Genomic DNA, 21,092 nt, shown 5'->3' on the forward strand with positions numbered 1-21,092 from the left:
AAATATCATAAAATGACAAGTGTCAAAACTCATGAAAGATTGACATGTGGCAAAAAAACCTTCATTTATTAAGGAGGATAACTTTTTCGTTTAACATCGAATTTTTTTTTTGTTTGTGATAATAAAGTGATTTGGTAACTCAATGAATTAACAATTAGGAACACGATTCTACTGTATAAAAACTATAAAGGTTTCTTAGATAGCAGAATTCAAAAATTATGCCATTAGCCATGTTTACACCATGCATGAATGTACCACCGCAGTAGCTCTCTTGAAAAGGGAGGGCATGATATTACACCCATTCTGGTTCATCACAACAAAAACATACATCAACAACAACAATGTTTACAGGAAATTTCAAAGACAATTAAAGAATAACCAATTTAACGCCTCGTGGCGTTATTGATTGGAGTGAATATCGAGCAACTTTCTCATTCATGTTGGAGAACCTCATTGATGTTGGAGTTCCCTTCCGAGCCTGACACCGAGGATCTATCAAAATTTCTTTCAGCGCCACAGCATTGTCTATGAAGTAAGCCACAAGTTCCAGATCACTCCCTCGACCATAATACCCATGAATCTCAAGTAGCTTCTGGTGTTCATGGGGTCGAGTAGCACAACGCCTTACATCCCTTCTCCTTTTGATCGGTGAAATCCATAAGAGCTGCAAATGAAGAACAATACTTGATTACATGCATGATTATTGTTATAATTCATAAAAAACAAAACTATCATCCGATCTGTTAACAATGTCCCTACAAAGATATCTATCATATCATATGTTATTTAAAGAATTGCGCGATTTGGAAAATCTCATAAAGAATACGAAAAGTGAACGGCACCGTAGGATCAACAAAAAAACATAATTTTTAATGACCTACCAAATACAATCCATAGACTAAACTAAGTATAGCAATTATACAATGAACAAATGTTAATTTAATGGTTATTTAACTGTTACAATGTTTATTTCATACTGTGGATCCATAAACAAACATTTCTTAAAAAGGTAAGTAAGGCATCCAAAGGAGAAGAATATATAGACTGCAAACCCCTTCGAATCAAGTAAAACACTAAACCCCAGTAGCGGTTTTGTAACGGTGCCCAAAGTGGCACCAGCAACACCTACCCTGTCTGTTCGCAGTGGTAAATTTTTCGATTTTATTTTACTTATTTTTCTTGTACCAGCAACACCTAGTATGTATTCCTGCGTCCACCCTGCTAGACTAATAGTCATTTTTTAAGGCTCTTTGTTGTATGGTTGTAATGTTTCTTTTTAAGTTGCAGGTAATCTACGGACCAAGGTTTTGTCACCTACATCTTACCTCCTCCCCACGCCATTTCTATAGGACTGCATTGGGGGTATGATTATCATTTGTAAACACAATTCTTAATTGAATTTAACAAATTTCTTAAATCCCATAGTTTTCGATGTCGATGCTTATTGTGTCTTGCAAGATTACATACACAAAAAAAAAAAAAAAAACACGAATGCAGTTCACAAGAGAACATGTGGACAGAGAAGTATAACAGTTCTCATAGATAATATCAGCAAGGACAATAATAAGAATAGCGTTTAGCCTAAACCCGATATATTTACAATTAAATGAACTTGTTAATTGGACATAACATAAGTACCTTAATCAGAAAAGCCTCCAAACCTGGACATGAGTTTGCAACTGAAGCGACCTTTAGCAGGGAACCATCCTCCTCCGGCATTTGGTTGATGAAATCTTTTGACTTTAATCCTCGATGACCCACCTTCACAGAATGCATGTCATTAATAATGTAAAAAATCAAAATTATTTATATATATGTAAAACGGAACAAAGGTATACGGCTTTCAATGAAACCCTAGGTGAATAGTATGTTCATTAAAGATAAATGATTGTCTACAAACTTTCTCCTTTTAGGCATTATCAAAACAAAGATATGAAATGAAACTTTTAGTTGCTAAAACACCGGATCAAACATGAACCAGACTGAGACTGCTGTTATCAGATTGATATTTAACAGCTGAAATCGTCACATTTGCTATTTTAGCAGCAAAATTAAGAAATTGCAATATGCAGCTTGCAAACTGCAGTCGGCGAATCCCTAGAACTACTATATGTATAGTCATTAACGATAGATGATAGCATATGGAAACAAAATTTAGGAGGATAATCAACATCTGATTGTCACAATTAACTTCAATTACTTTATTTTCAAAATGCCCTCACCGGAAAACTGAATTGCTAAATCACTAACCGCAAACAATTCACAAGTAACCATCACATACAAAAGAGGTAAATGAAGAAAGCACATTCACTCGATCTTCCCTTTGCCTCATAATTGTGGAGCTTGTGAACTAAAGTAAGTGTCCGAGCGGTGCTTTTATATTCTCTTCTAGAATCTAGCTAGATTCTAGAATTCCCTTTGCTTGACCTTTTGATTGTAACTTGGCCCAAAATTTTGTTACATCCTGGTCCACGGATATGTTCCAAAAAGTATTATTTTCCAAAAAGTATTATTTTCACAGCGAATCAAGTTTATGTCTTTCTTTTCACTTTTTTTCGGTTTATAGTTTTTTAACCGATTAAATTATCTTTTACTATCTTTGATCTTTTCGGCTTTTACCGTTTATGTTGTTTACTATTTAAATTAAACTAGTATATATAAATAAAATAGCCAAAAAAGTATAGTAGTTTGTTGAGTCCTATAAACGGGTCGGGTGGTATAAAAAAACATCTTACAATTGTATCAAAACGATGTCTATTATCTTTTTAAATATTTTCATAATTGTATCATTATTAATAACATCGAAAGTATATTTTTCAATGTATGACTCTAAATTGTATCACTAGAAAAATGACATTGACTTTGTCGATATATGACACTAGGCAATCATTTAGAAATTCTATTAGGTAATTAAGTATTTTGGCTATTAAGATATATATCAATGATGGGATTTAAAAGTCTATTATTATTATTATTATTATTATTATTATTATTATTATTATTTACAAAAGAAATTATGGTATGTCAGTCAAAAAATTTCAGAGAGGCCGAAAATATATTGTATATATTAGTGTAACAATTTTTTTAGGTGATTCAAGTGACCTACCTTGACACTATATTTACTCGTCATTGCTAACAAGAAGCTAGCACACATGATTACAACGGATGCAGATCATCACAAGGAGAACTAATGTAACTGGTTAAACTTCCTACTCCTATTGCCTATCAATCGGAAAGAATTAACTGTAACATCTTTAAAAAGTAAATCACATCAACCCCTTTCAGTATTGAACGAAGTCTCTGATAAATGCGAGATGACAACTCTCCATGAAAAAAAACCAAGAATGTTGGAAAATTTTCTCGATTTCATTCATAAACTCTACTGACAGATTACATCCAATTAAATAAGCAAATAGATAATTAGAAATCGAGAAATACTAGTTGTCATGGATGTTATGTTAGCCTAATAGGTGAGCTAAAAAGAAGCAACAAAAAAAACTGGAAATGACTAACTCAATCCTGATTTAGTGTTCCATAATAAACCCGTTAATGTCTTAATTCATTAAGTCCAAGACTGCATAAGTTAATCATAGGGCATTATCGAGTATAATTTAAAGTTCAATTAGCAGTTTAACGTGGGTCCTGAGAAAACTTCAAAACTAGGGTTTTCTTGACATTAGGGTTTTCTAATCCGTAATTGGCGTTTCCAACCAAAACACGTGCCACTCGGACTAAGGTTAGATGCATAGGTCATTTAGTGTTTAGGAATTCCGGCACCACCCACTACCGCCACGGGCAGTCGTGGTCGGAGGTGGTCCATGGCGGCGAGAGGCGGTAACCACCGATTTTTAATGTTGAAAGATATAAATTTTAGGCCAAAACACTACCAAAAGCATTCCGATTCACACAAAACGTCAATCCAACACATACATACATATACAACCACCCAAGATGGTGGCTAATGGCGTTAAAAATGCGGCAGTCACCATGGTTGGCTGCCATGGTGATTGTCTTTGCTTTTCCGGCCAACAAAACACATATACACACCTCCTCAACTCCCCACATGAGCAATATACGCACCCACACTAACGAAACACGAATACAACTAAAATCACACTCTTGGTGGAGGATATCGGCCGGAGGAATAACAAAAAGAACAACCGCTCGGAGTGGCGACAACTGTGGAGTAACAGGAAATGAGTCGGAGAAGAGAAATATTGTTCGACCCTAACTAAGAACAACAGCAACAGCAGCCACGATCCTCTGGTTCTTCCGACCTTCCCAACAGTCATGATGTTAGCCTCGCCGATTCTCATCTTCATCGATAACAACAACGATGGTGTTTGCTCGGTGGTTCACGACGGCGACAAGGAATAAGGGGAAGGGCGTCAGGTTGTTTTTTAAACGAGGGAACAATGGGAGGGGTGCCAGGTTTCATTCCCATCTCCATCTCTTCAAACTTAATTCCATTTTTTACACTTTTAGCCCCCCTGCCACAAACATTTTTAGATTAGGTCCATTATTTACCAAACAACCCCCAGCTTCCACAATTCTATTCACGACTAGTCCAAAAGTTACACTTTAACCCCGATTTCCAGAAGTTACAATTCTCCCCTACTTAAATTAGATTTCATCCTCGAAATTATCCATCGCTTCTACTTCAAGATGTACTCCCCCACAACAACCAATATGTATGAAAATTTGCAGAATTAATCGGTCCCAGAACTTTTCTGCCAAACGCCGACATGCTAATCCCGCACCTTAAGGGCACCACCACGATAAAAACTAACTGACCCTACAATGAACTAAACAACACTCCTGCTTGGCTCCAACAATCCAACTAAGTTCTCCGTTATCAACACTCAGGCTTATCCTCGGTCAATCGATAACAGACAAGTAAATCCTCAACCTGATCTACTAAGAACCTAGGGTCTAAGCATAAGCACGCCCTACAGATGTTACCACAACTAACACTAATGTGAATCGAAAGGAAAATCCAACAAATGACGGTGATCTCGCCGCGAAAGCAGAAGATAATCCCATTTAATAGATGACGATGATTCATCCATTCATAACAAGAGATCAATTTAAACAAAGCTAAATAAGATAATCCCATTTAACTGATCATCCAATATTACAACTGAACTTCAAATCATAAACAAAAACTACTGATGAATACCAATACCACCACAATTGCTAAATAAAAGAAATTCCAACTCAACTTTCGGTTCGCAAGACCTCGTTGGTCCCATGAAGATCATCCGGTAACTGCCATGCTAAGTGTGTAGGATCCAACACCTCACTGAGAAAAGGACAATGAGCTCTGATGTGGCCTTTCTAACTGCGATGGAAACAAACACGTGCAATCCGCCTATAATATCTACCAAAATGGCCCTCTTCACAATACATGTGGCATACAGAAGATCCGCACCTCCCTCCAATTGATCCCGAACTTTGCCCGGGGGATGTGAACCGCTTAGTTGTAGGATATGAATGGTTCGAAGCCTAGAACTACTCCTTCGTTTGGGTCTCTTCCTTAATATATCGTCTCCTCGCAACATCCTGAACCTTTGGGAGAGTGTTGTATTTCTGAGTACACACAAACTGCCTAATGTCCATCTTGAGCATGCTCAAATATCCAGTCATCTACACTTGCTCTGAAGCAGCAAACTCAGGACATAATAAAGCCCTCTCAGTGAACATCTTGGTGGTCTCCGTCACTAACTCGATCGTCTGTCTCAGATCTAGGTACTATTGGGCCCTTATTTCCCTCTCAACCAGGGGAACATACCTTGAACAGAACATCTCCGAGAACTACTCCCAAGTCATCGTGACCCTCTGCTTAGGAGTATAAAGATAGTTACCGGTCTCCACCAATCCATTACCCCTAAGCTAAAAAGGTTCATGGCATACTTGTCCTTCTGTTCATCCAAAGTAGAACACATGAAGAAACAACCCCCCTGCATCAGACAGCCATGTCATCGCCTCAACCGGGTCCGGGACCTCTTCAAACTCTAGGGGCTTCGTTTTATCACAGTCTCGATCATGGAAAGCTCTCTTTCCTCAAGCCCTAATGGTAGGAACAACCACGTAGCTACAACAACAACAACCTCAAAAAGTACATCATAGCGACCATCAAATAGCTCAATCATGGCAGCCTTGACCATCCCGAACAACTTTGGTGTAATCTGATGGGTTTGAGCCATAAGAACATTCTTATGTGCACATACAAACCCTAATGCTTGGATATAGGTTTCTCTAATTGAATATGCAATGTATCCAAGACTTTGATTGATAGATCTAATGAAAACATTCAAATTATAACACATGAAATCAGATTTGATGGATTGCCTTGAATTGCTTGCTTGAATCTTCTTGTCCTTGGAGCTTAGAGTCACAATTGTCACTCCTCTAATGGCTTACAAACACCAACTAGCAAGAGGATGATATAGAGAGAGAGAGAGGAGGGTGAGAAATCGGCCAGGGTTACTCCAATACCAAGGGTGCCGATTTCCTCAACCCTATGGGTCTATTTATACTAGTGAGCTTCCTAGGGTTTCACCCTTAAAACCCTAATTGGATAACTTAGGCCCTAAGCAATCCAATATCCTTATTGATAAGCCTTGGATGATTTCTAGGCTCTTCCAAACCCTAAAATCGTCCACCCTCTTATTCATAAGGAATCACAGCCCAAAATACAATTATCATACAATTGACAGTTTATGCCCCTTTATTTAATTAATCTCTTTAAGTCACCAAATTAATTCCTAATTAATTTATGACTTATATTAATCAAATAACAATATTATTATTCCTTATATTATTCTCATAATATATTAATAATATTTCTTCTCTCATTATAAATCATCCTGTCAAGTTGCTATGGTGAAGGCAACCCAAAAGGACCATGCACAACCGGGTCAAATACTTGCCAAATATAGTTACAGCCTTAGACACTATTCCAACAGTCTCCCACTTGGATAAGTCTAGTAACTATATATACAAGCACAGTCTGATTCGCAATCGTAGCTCTCAAAGACGTTGTCAAACTCTGATCCTATCAGTTTTGTCCTTTAGATAAGGGATCGTATAGTCCTCTGTTCAGACATCACGCTGACATAATCATTGTCCAGCATTTAGTTTCTCGATCTCAGATTTATTCGACATAGAACTTAATCGAACACATCAATTTAGTTCTGACCGGGCCCGACACATAAGTCAAATCAAATCATCGAGTGGCCGAGATATCGCTTTTACCCTCTTAGGATAAAAGTAACAGATAAACTTCGACTTATATGCATTTACTTATTCACTAACCAATTATACACAACAATGCGTTTTATAACATCAATTTACTGATGCGGTTTCGCATCATCAATGTACAACCAATTAACAAATAACAAACCATATATCTAGGTTTTAAGACCATATGATATTATCATCTTGCGATCACTTACAATATATATATATATATATATATATATATATATATATATATATATATATATATATATACCTTAAAGTGATTCCAGCAAGTGCGGGTTTGTTCCAATGCTCAAAACTAGTTCGTAAGCACTCATAAACGTTGTAGCAAACCTTTGCTATGTCTAATACCATTTAGACAATCTACACACCAATTCATGACAATCTTCTTTCATATCTACTTCCAACATATGAACAATTGTGGACCATTTGAATAATTCGATTATTCTTAATAACTCAATTATTCAGGAAGTCAAAACATGCAAAGTGAAACAATAGTTAAACAATTAACATATGACAGTAACTTTACTCATAAATAATACTCCTTTATTTAATCATCAAATGTCAATCACATTTATCTATTACAAGTTTCTAAAACTATCTAATCTAAACTAATATCATCCTTCAGCCCAATACTCCTAGCATGCTGCAAATGCTTAACCTTACTCAATCCCTTCGTAAGCGGATCTGTTGGGTTATCTTCTGATGATATCCTCTTAACCACGAGTTGTCCTTCTTCTACTCGATGTCTAATAAAGTGATATTTTCTTTCGATATGACGAGATCTACCATGATCCCTCGGTTCCTTGGTCAAGGCAACCGCCCCTTCATTATCACAGAAAATTTCCATAGGCTCCTTTATGGCAGGTACAACTCCAAGGTCACCAATGAAGTTCTTCAACCATACTGCCTCCTTCGATGCTTCGCTCGCTGCAATGTACTCTGATGCGCACATTGAATCAGCTACGGTTTCCTGCTTGGAACTTTTCCAAGTTACTGCTCCTCCATTAAAGGTAAAGACCCAGCCCGACTGCGAACGGTAGTTGTCCCTGTCTGTCTGGAAGCTGGCGTCACTATACCCTCGCACCTTTAAGTCATCACTCCCCCCGAGGACTAAAAACCATTCCTTCGTCCTCCGAAGGTACTTAAGTATATTCTTGACCGCAATCCAATGGGCTCTGCCATGGTTCCCTTGATATCTACTGACCATGCTCAAAGAAAAGGCTACATCAGGGCGAGTACAAGTCATAGCATACATGATTGAGCCAACTGCGGAAGCGTACGGTACTCGGTTCATTTCTTCTATCTCGGCTTCGGTACTCGGACTTTGAGTCTTACTCAACTTGGCATTACTTTGTATCGGTCATTCTCCCTTCTTCGAATTTTCCATACTAAAACATTTTAGTACTTTATCTAAGTAAGTGTTCTGACTAAGTCCTATTAGTCTCTTAATTCGTTCTCTCACTATCCTTATTCCCAAGATATAGGAAGCCTCTCCGAGGTATTTCATAGCGAAACACTTCCCGAGCCATGACTTAACCTCCTGCAGTGTCGGGACGTCGTTTCTTATGAGTAGTATGTCATCGACATACAAAACGAGGAAGCTAACTATACTCCCACTTGCTTTGACATATACACATGATTCATCTTCGCTTAGTACAAATCCAAACTCTTTGACTTTCTCATCGAAGCAGAGATGCCATCTGCGAGACGCTTGCTTAAGTCCATAAATGGACTTCTCAAGCTTGCACACTCTATTGGGATGATTTGTATCGACAAAACCCTCTGGCTGAGCCATGTAAACATCCTTAGCCAACTTCCCATTAAGGAAATCTGTCTTGACATCCATTTGCCATATCTCATAATCATGAACTGCAGCAATGGCTAGCATCACCCTAATAGACTTTATTTTCGCAACTGGTGAGAAGGTCTCATCATAGTCAACTCCGGGAGTTTGAGTAAAGCACTTCGCAACCAATCGCGCCTTATATGTGTGTACATTTCCATCCACGTCGGTCTTCTTCTTGAAGATCCATTTGCACCCAACGGTCTTACGTCCGGGCACGTTATCAACCAAATTCCAAACTTGGTTGTCATACATGGATTGAATCTCGTTGTCCATTGCCTCTTTTCATTTTGCAGACTCCGGGCCTGCCATGGCTTCCTTATAGCTATTAGGTTCATCTAAATTTATTAGTGTACCATCACTAATATACGTGTCCCCTTCGGTAGTAATATGAAAACCATAAAACTGGGGTTGAACTCTAACTCTTTCGGAACGTCTAAGAGGTAAGGACTCGTCAATTGGTTCAACCGGAATTTCCTCCTCGGGTTGAGCGCCAGCGGTGGAGGTTCCTTCATCACTCGATTCTTGAATATCTTCAAGCTCGATCTGCCTCCCACTGTCTCTTTGGCTTATGAGTTATCGCTCTCGGAAAACCCCTCTTCTCGCAACGAAGACAACATTGTCATTCGGTTTATAGAAGAGATATCCAAAGGATTTCTGCGGGTAGCCGATGAAAATACATCGCCTACTACGAGGTTCGAGCTTGTCGTGAGTATCTCGTCTTACGAAAGCCTCGCAACCCCAAACCTTGATATGTGCCAACGAGGGAGCTTTCCCTGTCCATATCTCGTGAGGTGTTTTGGCAACCTTCTTTTTAGGGACTCGGTTAAGGATATGGGCGACAGTCTCTAAGGCATACCCCCAGAATGAGATAGGTAGTGAAGCACGACTCATCATAGAACAAACCATGTCCAACAAGGTTCGATTACGCCTTTCTGCCACACCATTCGACTGCGGTGTCCTAGGTGGTGTCAATTGCGACACGATTCCACATTCTTTGAGATAGTCATGGAATTCAAGACTTAGGTACTCTCCTCCTCGATCGGATCGAAGCATCTTGATTTTCCTGCCCAATTGGTTCTCCACTTCATGTTTGAATTCTTTGAACTTTTCAAACGTTTCTGACTTTTGCTTGATTAAGTAAACATACCCATATCTACTATAATCATCGGTGAAAGTCACATAGAAGCGGTTTGCATCCTTTGTGGCGGATCTAAAGGGTCCACATACATCGGTATGTATGAGATCCAACAAACCCTCACCCCTTTCACAAGTACCAGTGAAAGGTGACTTGGTCATCTTTCCAAGCAAACAAGACTCACACGTGTCATCTTCCCTAAAGTCGAATGACTCCAACACTCCATCCTTTTGGAGTTGGGCTATGCGCTTCTTGTTGACATGTCCAAAACGACAATGCCACAAACATGCTTTATCCATACTATTGGTTATCTACAATCATAACAGTTTCATAAATTTCATTACAAGGCATTTCTTCAAAATATAAAACACCATTTAGATAAACATAAATCGAACCATTCTCATTATTCAAAGAAAATCTAAATCCTTGTCTAAACAAACCATGAAATGAAATGATGTTTCTTGCCATATCCGGCGAGTAGCAACAATTATTCAAATCTAAACTTAATCAATTACTAAGCACTAAAGAATACACTCCAATCTTGGTGACAGGCGACGATCTTCTGTTCCCCATCATTAGATTTATTCTTCCACGCTCCACATCCCTATTTCTTCTTAGTCCCTGCAATTTAGAACAAATGTGGTAACCACACCCGGTATCAAGGACCTAAGAAATAGCATGAGATGAATCATTAGATTTAATTGTGTAAATACCTGCGAAAGACGGCTTGATCTTTCCATCCTTGATGGCTTGCAGATATTCCGAGCAACTTCTCTTACAATGCCCTATTTTGTGGCAATGGTGGCACTCTGCCTCCTTCGGGTTAGGGTTGGGTTTAGCAGGATCAACCTTGGTCCCACTAGAAGAGGAACCATCTCGGGACTTTCCCTTGCGGTGGCTCTTAGACAGAGCCTTCCTCTTCTTGCCCCTTCCCTGCCCAATAGCCAAAACAGGAGCAACGGGTGGATTGGGAGTTGGTGCAACAGACTTGTCTTTGAGGTTGCTCTCAGCAACCCTTAGGAGACCTTGGAGTTTACTTAGGGTGACCTCTTCCTTGTTCATGTGTTAGGTCATCCTAAATTGGTTGTAACACGGAGGCAAGGAATGAAGTACCATGTCGATAGCCAAATCTTCCCCAAAGTCGACATTCAACTTGCGAAGACGATCGACATACCTTTGCATCTTTTGCAGGTGTACGGTTAGAGAATCTCCATGTCCCATTTTAGAGGTGATCATGTTAGTGAAGATCTCGTAACGTTCCTGCCTCGCGTTTTGATGGTATCTCTCCAATAAGTCTTGGTGCATCTCGTACGGATACATGTCCTCATAGGACTTTTGGAATTCTGCGTTCATTGTGGCTATCATGATGCAATGAACCTTTGTTGCATCATGTTCATGAGTCTCGAAAGCAGCCATTTCAGCCGAAGTAGCGACTTCTGGATTAATCTTCTCGAGCTTCTCTTCAAGGACATACTCCTTGTCCTCGTAGCGAGCAATCGTGCGAATGTATCTTATCCATTCGCTAAAGTTCGTTCCATCGAAAGTCACCTTTTGGCAAAGGCTCATTAGCATGAATGAGCTAGCAGCAGCGTGGTTCGTGTTCGACATCTACAAATAGAAAGGACAAAGTTTGATTAGAATTGAATCCCTAATTATCACCCAATATGAAAAATTAGGGCTAGGATCCAACAAGATTATTTACATATTAGAAAAGGGATGCCGTAATCCAACATGCAAACAATTTGAAGGTAAGTGAATGACGATTCACTAATTCTCCACCATGAAAACATAACCTTAAGTTCTAAATGTATTGAGAATTCCTAGGTTTCGATGAGATTCATTGAACTTTTCAATGGCATGTTTAAATCTCGATATGCCCCTCTCGTTTGTGACTGGGATGCCGAGGATCACAAAGTGGGTGTGAATAACCATGCAAATCTACACGGTGCCTTCATTGTTACAATCACCTATTCGATGTGCCGGTAAACCACACACGCTCCACCGAACTATGATAAACAATGAATCACCCTTTTCCACCTTTGCTTAGAACCAATTAGTGTGCCGGTAAACCACACACGCTCCACTAACTTCTTAGCAAGGGTGCAAAGTGTAATTTCATAGGTTTGCATCAATTCACTTTTTCTAAAGTAACTAGGATTGGGAATTTGAAAAACATGTACTTACTTTGTATTTTAATATTATACTTTTAATGAGGAGATAAGGTTGCCCTATCCTACCCATTCGGCTAATGACCCTCCACCGATCAAGCAAGCGGTGGGTGTGAGTGTACACCCTTTAAGCGCCATTTTATAGGCCGCAACCTTATACCCACCTTATAGACCGACTTCGTGAATGAGGCCTACTAACGGTAAGACTAGCATTTTAATTATACATACATACATATATATATATATATATATATATATATATATATATATATATATATATATATATATATTAGTCTTGTAATATTATATTAGTGTAGGGTTGAATTTTAAACTTGTAAAATTCTAGGGTTTGAAATTTAAATTGTCTAAATTAAACTTTTAATCACAAAAAATAAATTTCAAAACTTGAGGACAAGTTTTAAACTTTTAAAAACATAAGGGATCAAATAACAAATAATTAAAATTAACCATTTAATCTCATAATTATCCATATTTGATTTATTTAAATGTTTCTTGCAAAACAATTCACCAATTTAATTAAAATAATCAATTAATATCATATAAGGAAATTATTATTCAATCAATTGGTAAATATCTTTTGTTAGGTCAAGGATATACTCACATATATGTTTAAAATCGGATTTTATTGACCCATGAAGATTAAGGCAAGTTTCCATAAGAAAAACAGCAAGAAATCCCGAAACTAGCTCCTTCTGACGCTCGAACTCGCTGATTACCACAATGGACTCGCCGAGTTGAGGCCTACTCGCTGAGTACACTGTGGTACTCGCCAAGTTCATCAGGCAGAAGGACAAAAAACGATTTTTGCAATCAACAATCAAGCAACCAATGCATCAATTCAGTAGAAACCAATCAAGGCTCTGATACCACTGATGGGTTTGAGCCATAAGAACATTCCTATGTGCACATACAAACCCTAATGCTTGGATCTAGGTTTCTCTAATTGAACATGCAATGTATCCAAGACTTTGATTGATAGATCTAATGAAAACATTCAAATTATAACACATGAAATCAGATCTGATGGATTACCTTGAATTGCTTGCTTGAATCTTCTTGTCCTTGGAGCTTAGAGTCACAATTGTCACTCCTCTAATGGCTTACAAACACCAACTAGCAAGAGGATAATAATAGATAGAGAGAGAGGAGGGTGAGAAATCGGCCAGGGTTACTCCAATACCAAGGGTGCCGATTTCCTCAACCCTATGGGTCTATTTATACTAGTGAGCTTCCTAGGGTTTCACCCTTAAAACCCTAATTGGATAACTTAGGCCCTAAGCAATCCAATATCCTTATTGATAAGCCTTGGACGATTTCTAGGCTCTTCCAAACCCTAAAATCATCCACCCTCTTATTCATAAGAAATCACAGCCCAAAATACAATTATCATATAATTGACAGTTTATGCCCCTTTATTTAATTAATCTCTTTAAGTCACCAAATTAATTCCTAATTAATTTATGACTTATATTAATCAAATAACAATATTATTATTCCTTATATTATTCTCATAATATATTAATAATATTTATTCTCTCGTTATAAATCATCCTGTCAAGTTGCTATGGTGAAGGCAACCCAAAAGGACCATGCACAACCGGGTCAAATACTTGCCAAATATAGTTACAGCCTTAGACACTATTCCAACATAATCTCCCTGATCACCTCAACCACTTCTGCAACAACTATCCCATGAATCTCCTCCTCTCTCAAACATGCTCTCCCAATGTCGCTGACTCTTAATCTTGAACCTTCAATGGCCGGTATACTGAAAATACAAGAAGAAAAGATCAAACATCACAACACAATGATAAACAGACCCGAACCTACTCCTATTAATTCCTTAGCTTCCTTTAAAATTCCTCCCGGATCTCATATGAATCATGTGCTTTCATTAGTACAGGCCCATACTACCTTCCACACTTATCCGTAGTTGATTCGGAATTAATCACAAGGTTCTAAGTCACTGAACTAAGCCACCCCTAGGTGTGCTAGCATCCACTTCTCCTATGAGCTACAACTAACTTCCTAAGCACTCTTCCTATGATTACCCTCGCTCATACACCACTAGCTGCTTTTATGAATGCTTTTTGTACATAATACGGGATCAGATAGACTGTTAAATAATCAACTTTTCCTTAATCCACAACCAAACAAGGAACATGAAGTAAGGCCAAGGCGATCATTCTAAGGCTATTCAATCCCGACCGTATACAACTAATCAACATATACGTATCAATTACATAATCAAAAGCATATATTAGGCAAACAACTCCCTATATCATAAGGCATCATAGAAAACATGCATTTCTATACAAAATTCCTAAAGAACCTTATCCAATAGCATGCTTTTCTAACAATGTATATATCAGCAAAATTAAACTCAGCAAACATAACAAGTATGAGTATTTTGGGAGCCACTCTCCTTTTTGGGCTTTGGTTGACTGTACGGAACTGTATTTTGAGACTGAATTCACACAAGTGTTCCTTCAATTAACTCAAACGAGGGCTCTAATACCAACTTGTAACGTCCCATTTTTCACAACCCAAAATATTTCATTTTTATTTAGGTAAAACTCTCCAATTTATAAATTCATTGTTTAGAAATCCATTTATTCCAAATTACATGTATTTAAAACTAGAGTATTATAGAAAACACAGAATCCTCAATGTTGTTGGCAAGTGTATACAATCTCGCTTGCGCCTTCCATAGACACCGATGATACCTGAAATAATAAACAACTGGATAAGCATAAAGCTTAGTGAGTTTACTCCAAAATACCACACATAAAAAAACAAATAAATGAGCAACGGGCCCAATCAGTTATTAGATTGGAATGCCCAACTACACGGGTTTATTGGCCTTACCGCCTCAACCCAACCGCTTATCCCGAGCCTTTGTGAGTACGGTTTACAGCCGACCCGCACCAGGTATCTTGGTCTACAACACAAAGCAAAACCGCCCAAACCCAAACCAAACACAACATGTCAAAAATCAAGGGTCAAGTTGGCACGTAATACAGACAAACATTAATCATACAACTCACTACCTCCTACTTGTCCTCTCATAGCATATAATCATGCTACCGGCTAAACTCCATGAAATGTGTAACCATAAGTAACCAGAGGTGAGATAGCCACCCGAATAGATGATCCTACTCTAGAGCTACAACCAAACATGGAACATGCAAGAAAGCCTAGATCAAGAGTTCTCAAGCTATCCTACATGACTATAGATAGTCCCTAGGGCACTCCACTAGATGGTAACCAACAAGTACAGATAACATATAGTTCAATATATCACTACAACAAAGCAACATACTCGATACCTAGATACGGATCTAACAGATCACTACAACAAAGAAACATACTCGATACTTGGATACAGATCTAACAGATCACTATAGCATAGCAACATACTTAATACCATGATACAGATCTAACAGATCACTATAACATAGCAACATACTAAATATCAACAATCCAAAGAATGTATGATCATATATACTCAGTGGTGAGATAGAAACCCAAACAGGTGATCCTAATCTAGAACCACAACTAAATAAGGAACATGTAAAAGAGCCTAGATCAAGAGTCCTTAGTCTATCCTACATTACTATATACAGTCCCTAAGGCACACCTCTACTAACAGATAACCAAAACTAGTGAGCCGACATAGGTAACTTTGACCCATGGGTACAGTAAGGCAAAACTCACATCGATATGTACATAGGTAACCCTCGTAGTAATGAATAACTCTACTAGATTTAACTCACTTCCAATCACCTACACGAAGATACTAGATTCAATACTCGATCACAGTTCATGGTAACTTGCAAAAGTGACAACCTCACATGAAATGACGATTAGGGTTTCACATAAAATGACGATTAGGGTTAAGTAAGGACACTTAACCCATTAAGGACTGAATCACCTAAGGGTAGGATTGCTTAAGGTTTGGCCTAGTCATTCATGGGTATAATAATAATCCAATCAATATCCCAAATTTGTGCCCCGATCATTGTTTAAAATAGGGCCTCCTGATTCTAGGGCTTCCATATAAAATGATAAATATGGTTAGTGTTCCACACTAAACCCCTTAAGGTCTTAATTCATTAAGTCCAATACTCCATTAATTTAATCGTAGGGCATTATCAAGTATAATTTAAAGTTCAATTAGTAGTTCATCGCGGGTCTCAACAAAACTCCAAAACTAGGGTATTCTTGACAATAAGGTTTTATAAACCCTAATTAGGGTTTCCAAACCAAACACGTGTCACTCGGACTAGGGTTAAATGCTTAGGTCATTTAGTGTTTAGCAAGTTGGGCACCGCCCACTAACACCTCGGGCAATGGTCGTCGGTGGCGGTCTATGGCGGCGGGAGGCGGCACTCACCACTTTTTAATGGCGGAAGTTATAAATTTTAGGCCAAAACACCATCCATAGCATTATGGTTCACACGAAACGTAAATCCAACACACACATACACACACAACCACCCAACATGGTGGCTAGTGGTGAAAGTACCGCGGCAACCACAATGGTGGTTCTCTTTGCTTTTCTGGGTAAAAAAACACATACACACGCTTCTCCAACTCGCCACATCAGTAACACACGTACCTACATTAGCGAAACACGAACACAATTGCAACCACACTCTTAGTGGAGAACATCAAAAGGAACATCTGCTTAGAGCAACGACAAAGGCGGTGTAACAGAAAACATGATGGAGAATAGAAAGATTGCGCGACCCCTACTGAGAACAACATCAACAAAAACCACGACCCCCTGGCTCTTTCGGCCTTCCCAGCAGTCAATACGTCAACCTCGCTGATTCTCGTCTTCGTCGGCAGCAGTAGCGGGGGTATATGGTCGACGGTTCTCGATGGCGACAAAGAGATGGCGGCTGCCGGAGGTTGGAGGGATAAGGGTTGTGGCTGCAACAATATTAGGGTTAAGATTTTGGGGTCGTGTTTTAAACGAGAGAACACAGGGAGGGGTGTCGAGTTTTATTCCCGCCTCCATCTCTTCAAACTTACTTCCATTTTTTTTAACACTTTTAGCCCCCTTGCCACATACATCTTCAGATTAAATCCATTATTTAGCAAACAACCCCCGACTTCTACAATTCTATTCATAGTTAGTCCGAAAGTTACATTTTAACCCCTAATTTCCAGAAGTTATAAAATTTAACTTCTTGCGCTAATACTCTGATTAATTATTACAGATTTAGGGCTAATATAAAAATATAAAAAATAAAAATACATCTCGGGGTTTTAGGGTTTATTTATATATTTATTTATTTATTAATTTATTTTATTTATTTTATCTATAAAGTATTTTAATTTAAACGGGATGTTACAAAATGTATTCTTTCATTAGACAGTTACAAGCTAAAATTTTGCCCATCCATAACACGATCAAGACAGGGGCCATTGTTGCTTCGAACATAGGTAAAGTCATAAAGTTTTTCAATCTTGCCAAATTACAAGTGATTTAGAGCTACCAAAATGATATTGATTTGAAAAATAAGGTCAAGAGCACTCATGACCTCGATTGTGAGGTGCAATTTTAGCTTTCATGTGGTTGAAAAATAAGGGAGGGGAGGTGATAGTTTATGTTGGTCTACATGGTGTATTGGCCCTAAAGAGGCTTGTCTAAGGTGTTGTAGTTCTAGTTTCTGGTTAGCTTTTCCTTTATTGATTTTCCTTGCTTGTTGTTCAAAAAAATAATAATTATAATGATTTTAAAATATAAAAATTCATTATAAATATTAAAAAATATATATTTAGAAAAATAGATTAGAGAAATATAATATTTTGAAAGATTAATAAAAATAAATATAATATCTAAAAATTTAAGTTACATAAATATATATTTTGATATTTTAAAAATATATATTCATCTTTAAAAATAAATAAATAAATAAATAAGATTCTTAAGAGCGCCGATGATGATTTTTTTTTAATTTATTGATTTTGGCCTTCCATTTTTAATGTCCCTGCTCGGTTCCTCGCCCTAACTTGATATTTATACGAGTACGGGAAGTTGGAAGCGGTGGCTGTGAGCTAATAAAAATATTTTTTGAAAACGACCCCAACTTTACTATAAAACCCACACCTAGAAAGTTCCGCTTAAGAAGCTTCGGCAACACTAATCTCAAGCTCTTGGCTTTGCTGCTGTCTGTCACTGCTCAAAACATGGTGATTTCTTCATTAATTGTGCACGATCTATTTGCTGTCACTTGTTAATTGTGTCCTCGTTGTAATTTAGCGTTTGAGTTTGTAGTATCGGTCATTGTTTTATTAACTTCATCTCGAATTTTTTGGTAATCGGTGATAATTGTCAAAATCGGAAGTGGATTATCCACATAAAGTTATTTTTCATATGCGATGATTCATGTTACTTGTCGTTTTGCTGTTACTGAAATAGGGATTGACTTTCTTAGTTTAGGTCGTTGTTTCCATAATTTCATGATTTCACATTTTTAGGTAGCTGAAGGTGATTTTGAAAATCGGACGTGGATTATCCCCAAAGATTTGTTTTCTATGTGCGTTCATTTTAACTAATAAGAATGATTGTTGGCATGAAACCGATGCCCTTGGTTCACTTCATTTTTTGTCATGCAGTCATATACTATATATTTAAGGAATGAATTTTGCAATTTGAAATGATGTTTTGTTCAATTAGTTTTGATTATCTACACGATGATATATAGATATAGTGAGTATTATTGTTCCATGGTTTCAAAGTTTTAATTGTGTAAATTACACAATGCATATTCTTATCACTAGCATTTGGTGAATGTGAGAATTCTTTTATTGTAAAGCTTACTGATCACTTGAATTTGGTCTAGGTGCGTGGACGAGTTTCAAGATCAAAGGATTTCATAAGCAATATGTCTCTAATGCCCTTAAAGGATGCTGTGGCCACTGGAATTCTCTCTAAGAGATCGATATCCATATGGTGCAACTTAATCCATCTCAGCATCGATGGTGGTGAAAGGTTAGACAAAATAATCAAGATTCCAATGCTGCGTGATCCAGTGCAATCAATGTACATCAGAAAGGTGAATAGTGTCATTAAAAATCACAAAGGTCCTCTTGTTCAAGAATTCCGGATTCGTTTCGATTTGGATTGTGGAAATAATCGTGCTATTGATTGTTGGCTCCAGTTTGTGATGAACAAGAAAGTTCAGACACTTGAACTGGATTTGATGAACCACGTCAAGTTTCGTATGCCTGCTAATTCCTATGACTTTCCATTACATTTTTTGACCGAAAATGGTAGAATATTTTTGGAGCTACATTACTTGAAGAAACTCGTATTGAAGGGTGTTAATGTGAGAGAAGCAATCCTGCGGAATATACTAACAACTTCACATCTTGATTCTTGAAACACTATGTACCCATGACTCAGGATACATGGCACATGTTTTAGTTGGTGGAAACCTCTTAAACTGAAACATTTTGAAATAAAAGGTAAATTGTTCTAATATACGATCGATTTATTTATATGAGTTTGACCTTGTATCGTTCACCTACAAGGGTCCAGCTATAGATTTACGTCTAGGTCATCTTCCAAAAATGAAAGAACTTGAGATTTGCCAAGGAGCTGAAGGGTTACAAAATAATATATTCAGCCAGATCGCATCTTGTGTTTCATACATTCAAGTTCTTTCCCTCAACATATTACAGACGGTTAGTATGTAACTATGTATCATCTCTGGTGTGTTTCTTACCGTTTATGAAAATATTATGAGAGCATTGTCTTGTTTTTTTTAGGAACGTTTGATGCTTAATTCCATTCCTGAACTACCAAATGTGAAGAAATTGAGGCTCGCAATTGGAGCATATAATGATAACTGCTTGCTACGTTTCACTTACATAGCGAATGCATGTCCATCTTTGGAGACCTTCACGATTCAGGTATTTACACTATGGCCAATTATCGAGTTAACGGAACCATGCTACAACATGTTTAGGATAAACAAGGAAAGACATTCATCATTTTCTTGTCCAAATATCTTTCCCTTATATTAGAAAATCATCATCAGATACGCAAATGGTAAGAAAGAAGCATAGATGTGGACAGTTATCTAGATCTTTTGGAGTCGTTTTATTATGATGCCATTGAGCCGTTGGCTTAGGTTTCTTATATCGTATGTGACTAGGAAATTAGGCGTTGCATGTGATTCTCTTGTCAATGCTGCAAATTAGATGTAAGCTCGAGCTTTGTCAAAGATTGTGCAATACGATACAAAAATGTCATTAAGTTATCCTTCCTTTTGCAGCTACTCTGGGGGTCACCCATCTGGAGGAAGAGGAAAGCATGGCGTTACTCCACTCCTAGTCGTCCCTATAACAACCTATGTGTACTTGAACTCATGGGGTATTATGGACGGATGAGTGAGTTAGAACTAGTCAATCATATAATCGAAAACGCTGCTGCACTGAAGCAAATCGTGATTGATCCTCGCTGCCAAGGTCGGATTGGAAATACACCTGTAAAAAAGTTGCAGAAGAACTTGAAGATTGAGGAAACTGCTCGAACTTACGCCCAGAGCCAGCTCAAATCAGTAACACCTCAGGGAGTTAAATTGGTGATTCTCTGACTTGCCTTTGAACTCGCAGGCAGTGTTTGTCGTTTATGTAT

General features: G+C 37.9%; 1 protein-coding gene across 3 annotated transcripts; it reads right to left on the reverse strand.

Moving 5' to 3' along the window:
• Window positions 1-263: 263 nt before the first annotated feature.
• On the reverse strand, window positions 264-2,437 carry LOC145074319 (uncharacterized). 3 transcript variants are annotated; one of them, XR_013691796.1, is made up of 3 exons: window positions 2,223-2,433; window positions 1,639-1,761; window positions 264-664 (listed from the first exon to the last, which is right to left on the reverse strand). XR_013691796.1 is itself a non-coding variant. In XM_079020719.1 (3 exons), exons 1-3 carry the CDS (start codon window positions 2,305-2,307, stop codon window positions 368-370), a joined length of 477 nt encoding a protein of 158 aa, XP_078876845.1. In that variant the 5' UTR covers window positions 2,308-2,437; the 3' UTR covers window positions 264-367. The 3 variants fall into 3 exon arrangements, 2 of the variants coding, with proteins under 2 accessions (XP_078876845.1, XP_078876846.1); XM_079020719.1 differs by having other exon boundaries at window positions 2,251-2,437; XM_079020720.1 differs by having other exon boundaries at window positions 2,282-2,435.
• Window positions 2,438-21,092: the final 18,655 nt, after the last annotated feature.

Source organism: Lactuca serriola, chromosome 9 (assembly GCF_051521515.1).
Source record: "Lactuca serriola cultivar US96UC23 chromosome 9, Lser_US96UC23_V15, whole genome shotgun sequence".
NCBI classification, from domain to species: domain Eukaryota; kingdom Viridiplantae; phylum Streptophyta; class Magnoliopsida; order Asterales; family Asteraceae; genus Lactuca; species Lactuca serriola.

Excerpts from the sequence above, each read along its gene's own strand:
- LOC145074319 (XM_079020719.1), bottom strand. The coding sequence starts at position 2,307 with ATGTGCTTTCTTCATTTACCTCTTTTGTATGTGATGGTTACTTGTGAA. Across the intron at positions 1,762-2,250 it reads TTACTTGTGAATTGTTTGCG|GTGGGTCATCGAGGATTAAA; the intron begins GTTAGTGATTTA and ends CATTCTGTGAAG. Across the intron at positions 665-1,638 it reads TGGAGGCTTTTCTGATTAAG|CTCTTATGGATTTCACCGAT; the intron begins GTACTTATGTTA and ends CTTCATTTGCAG.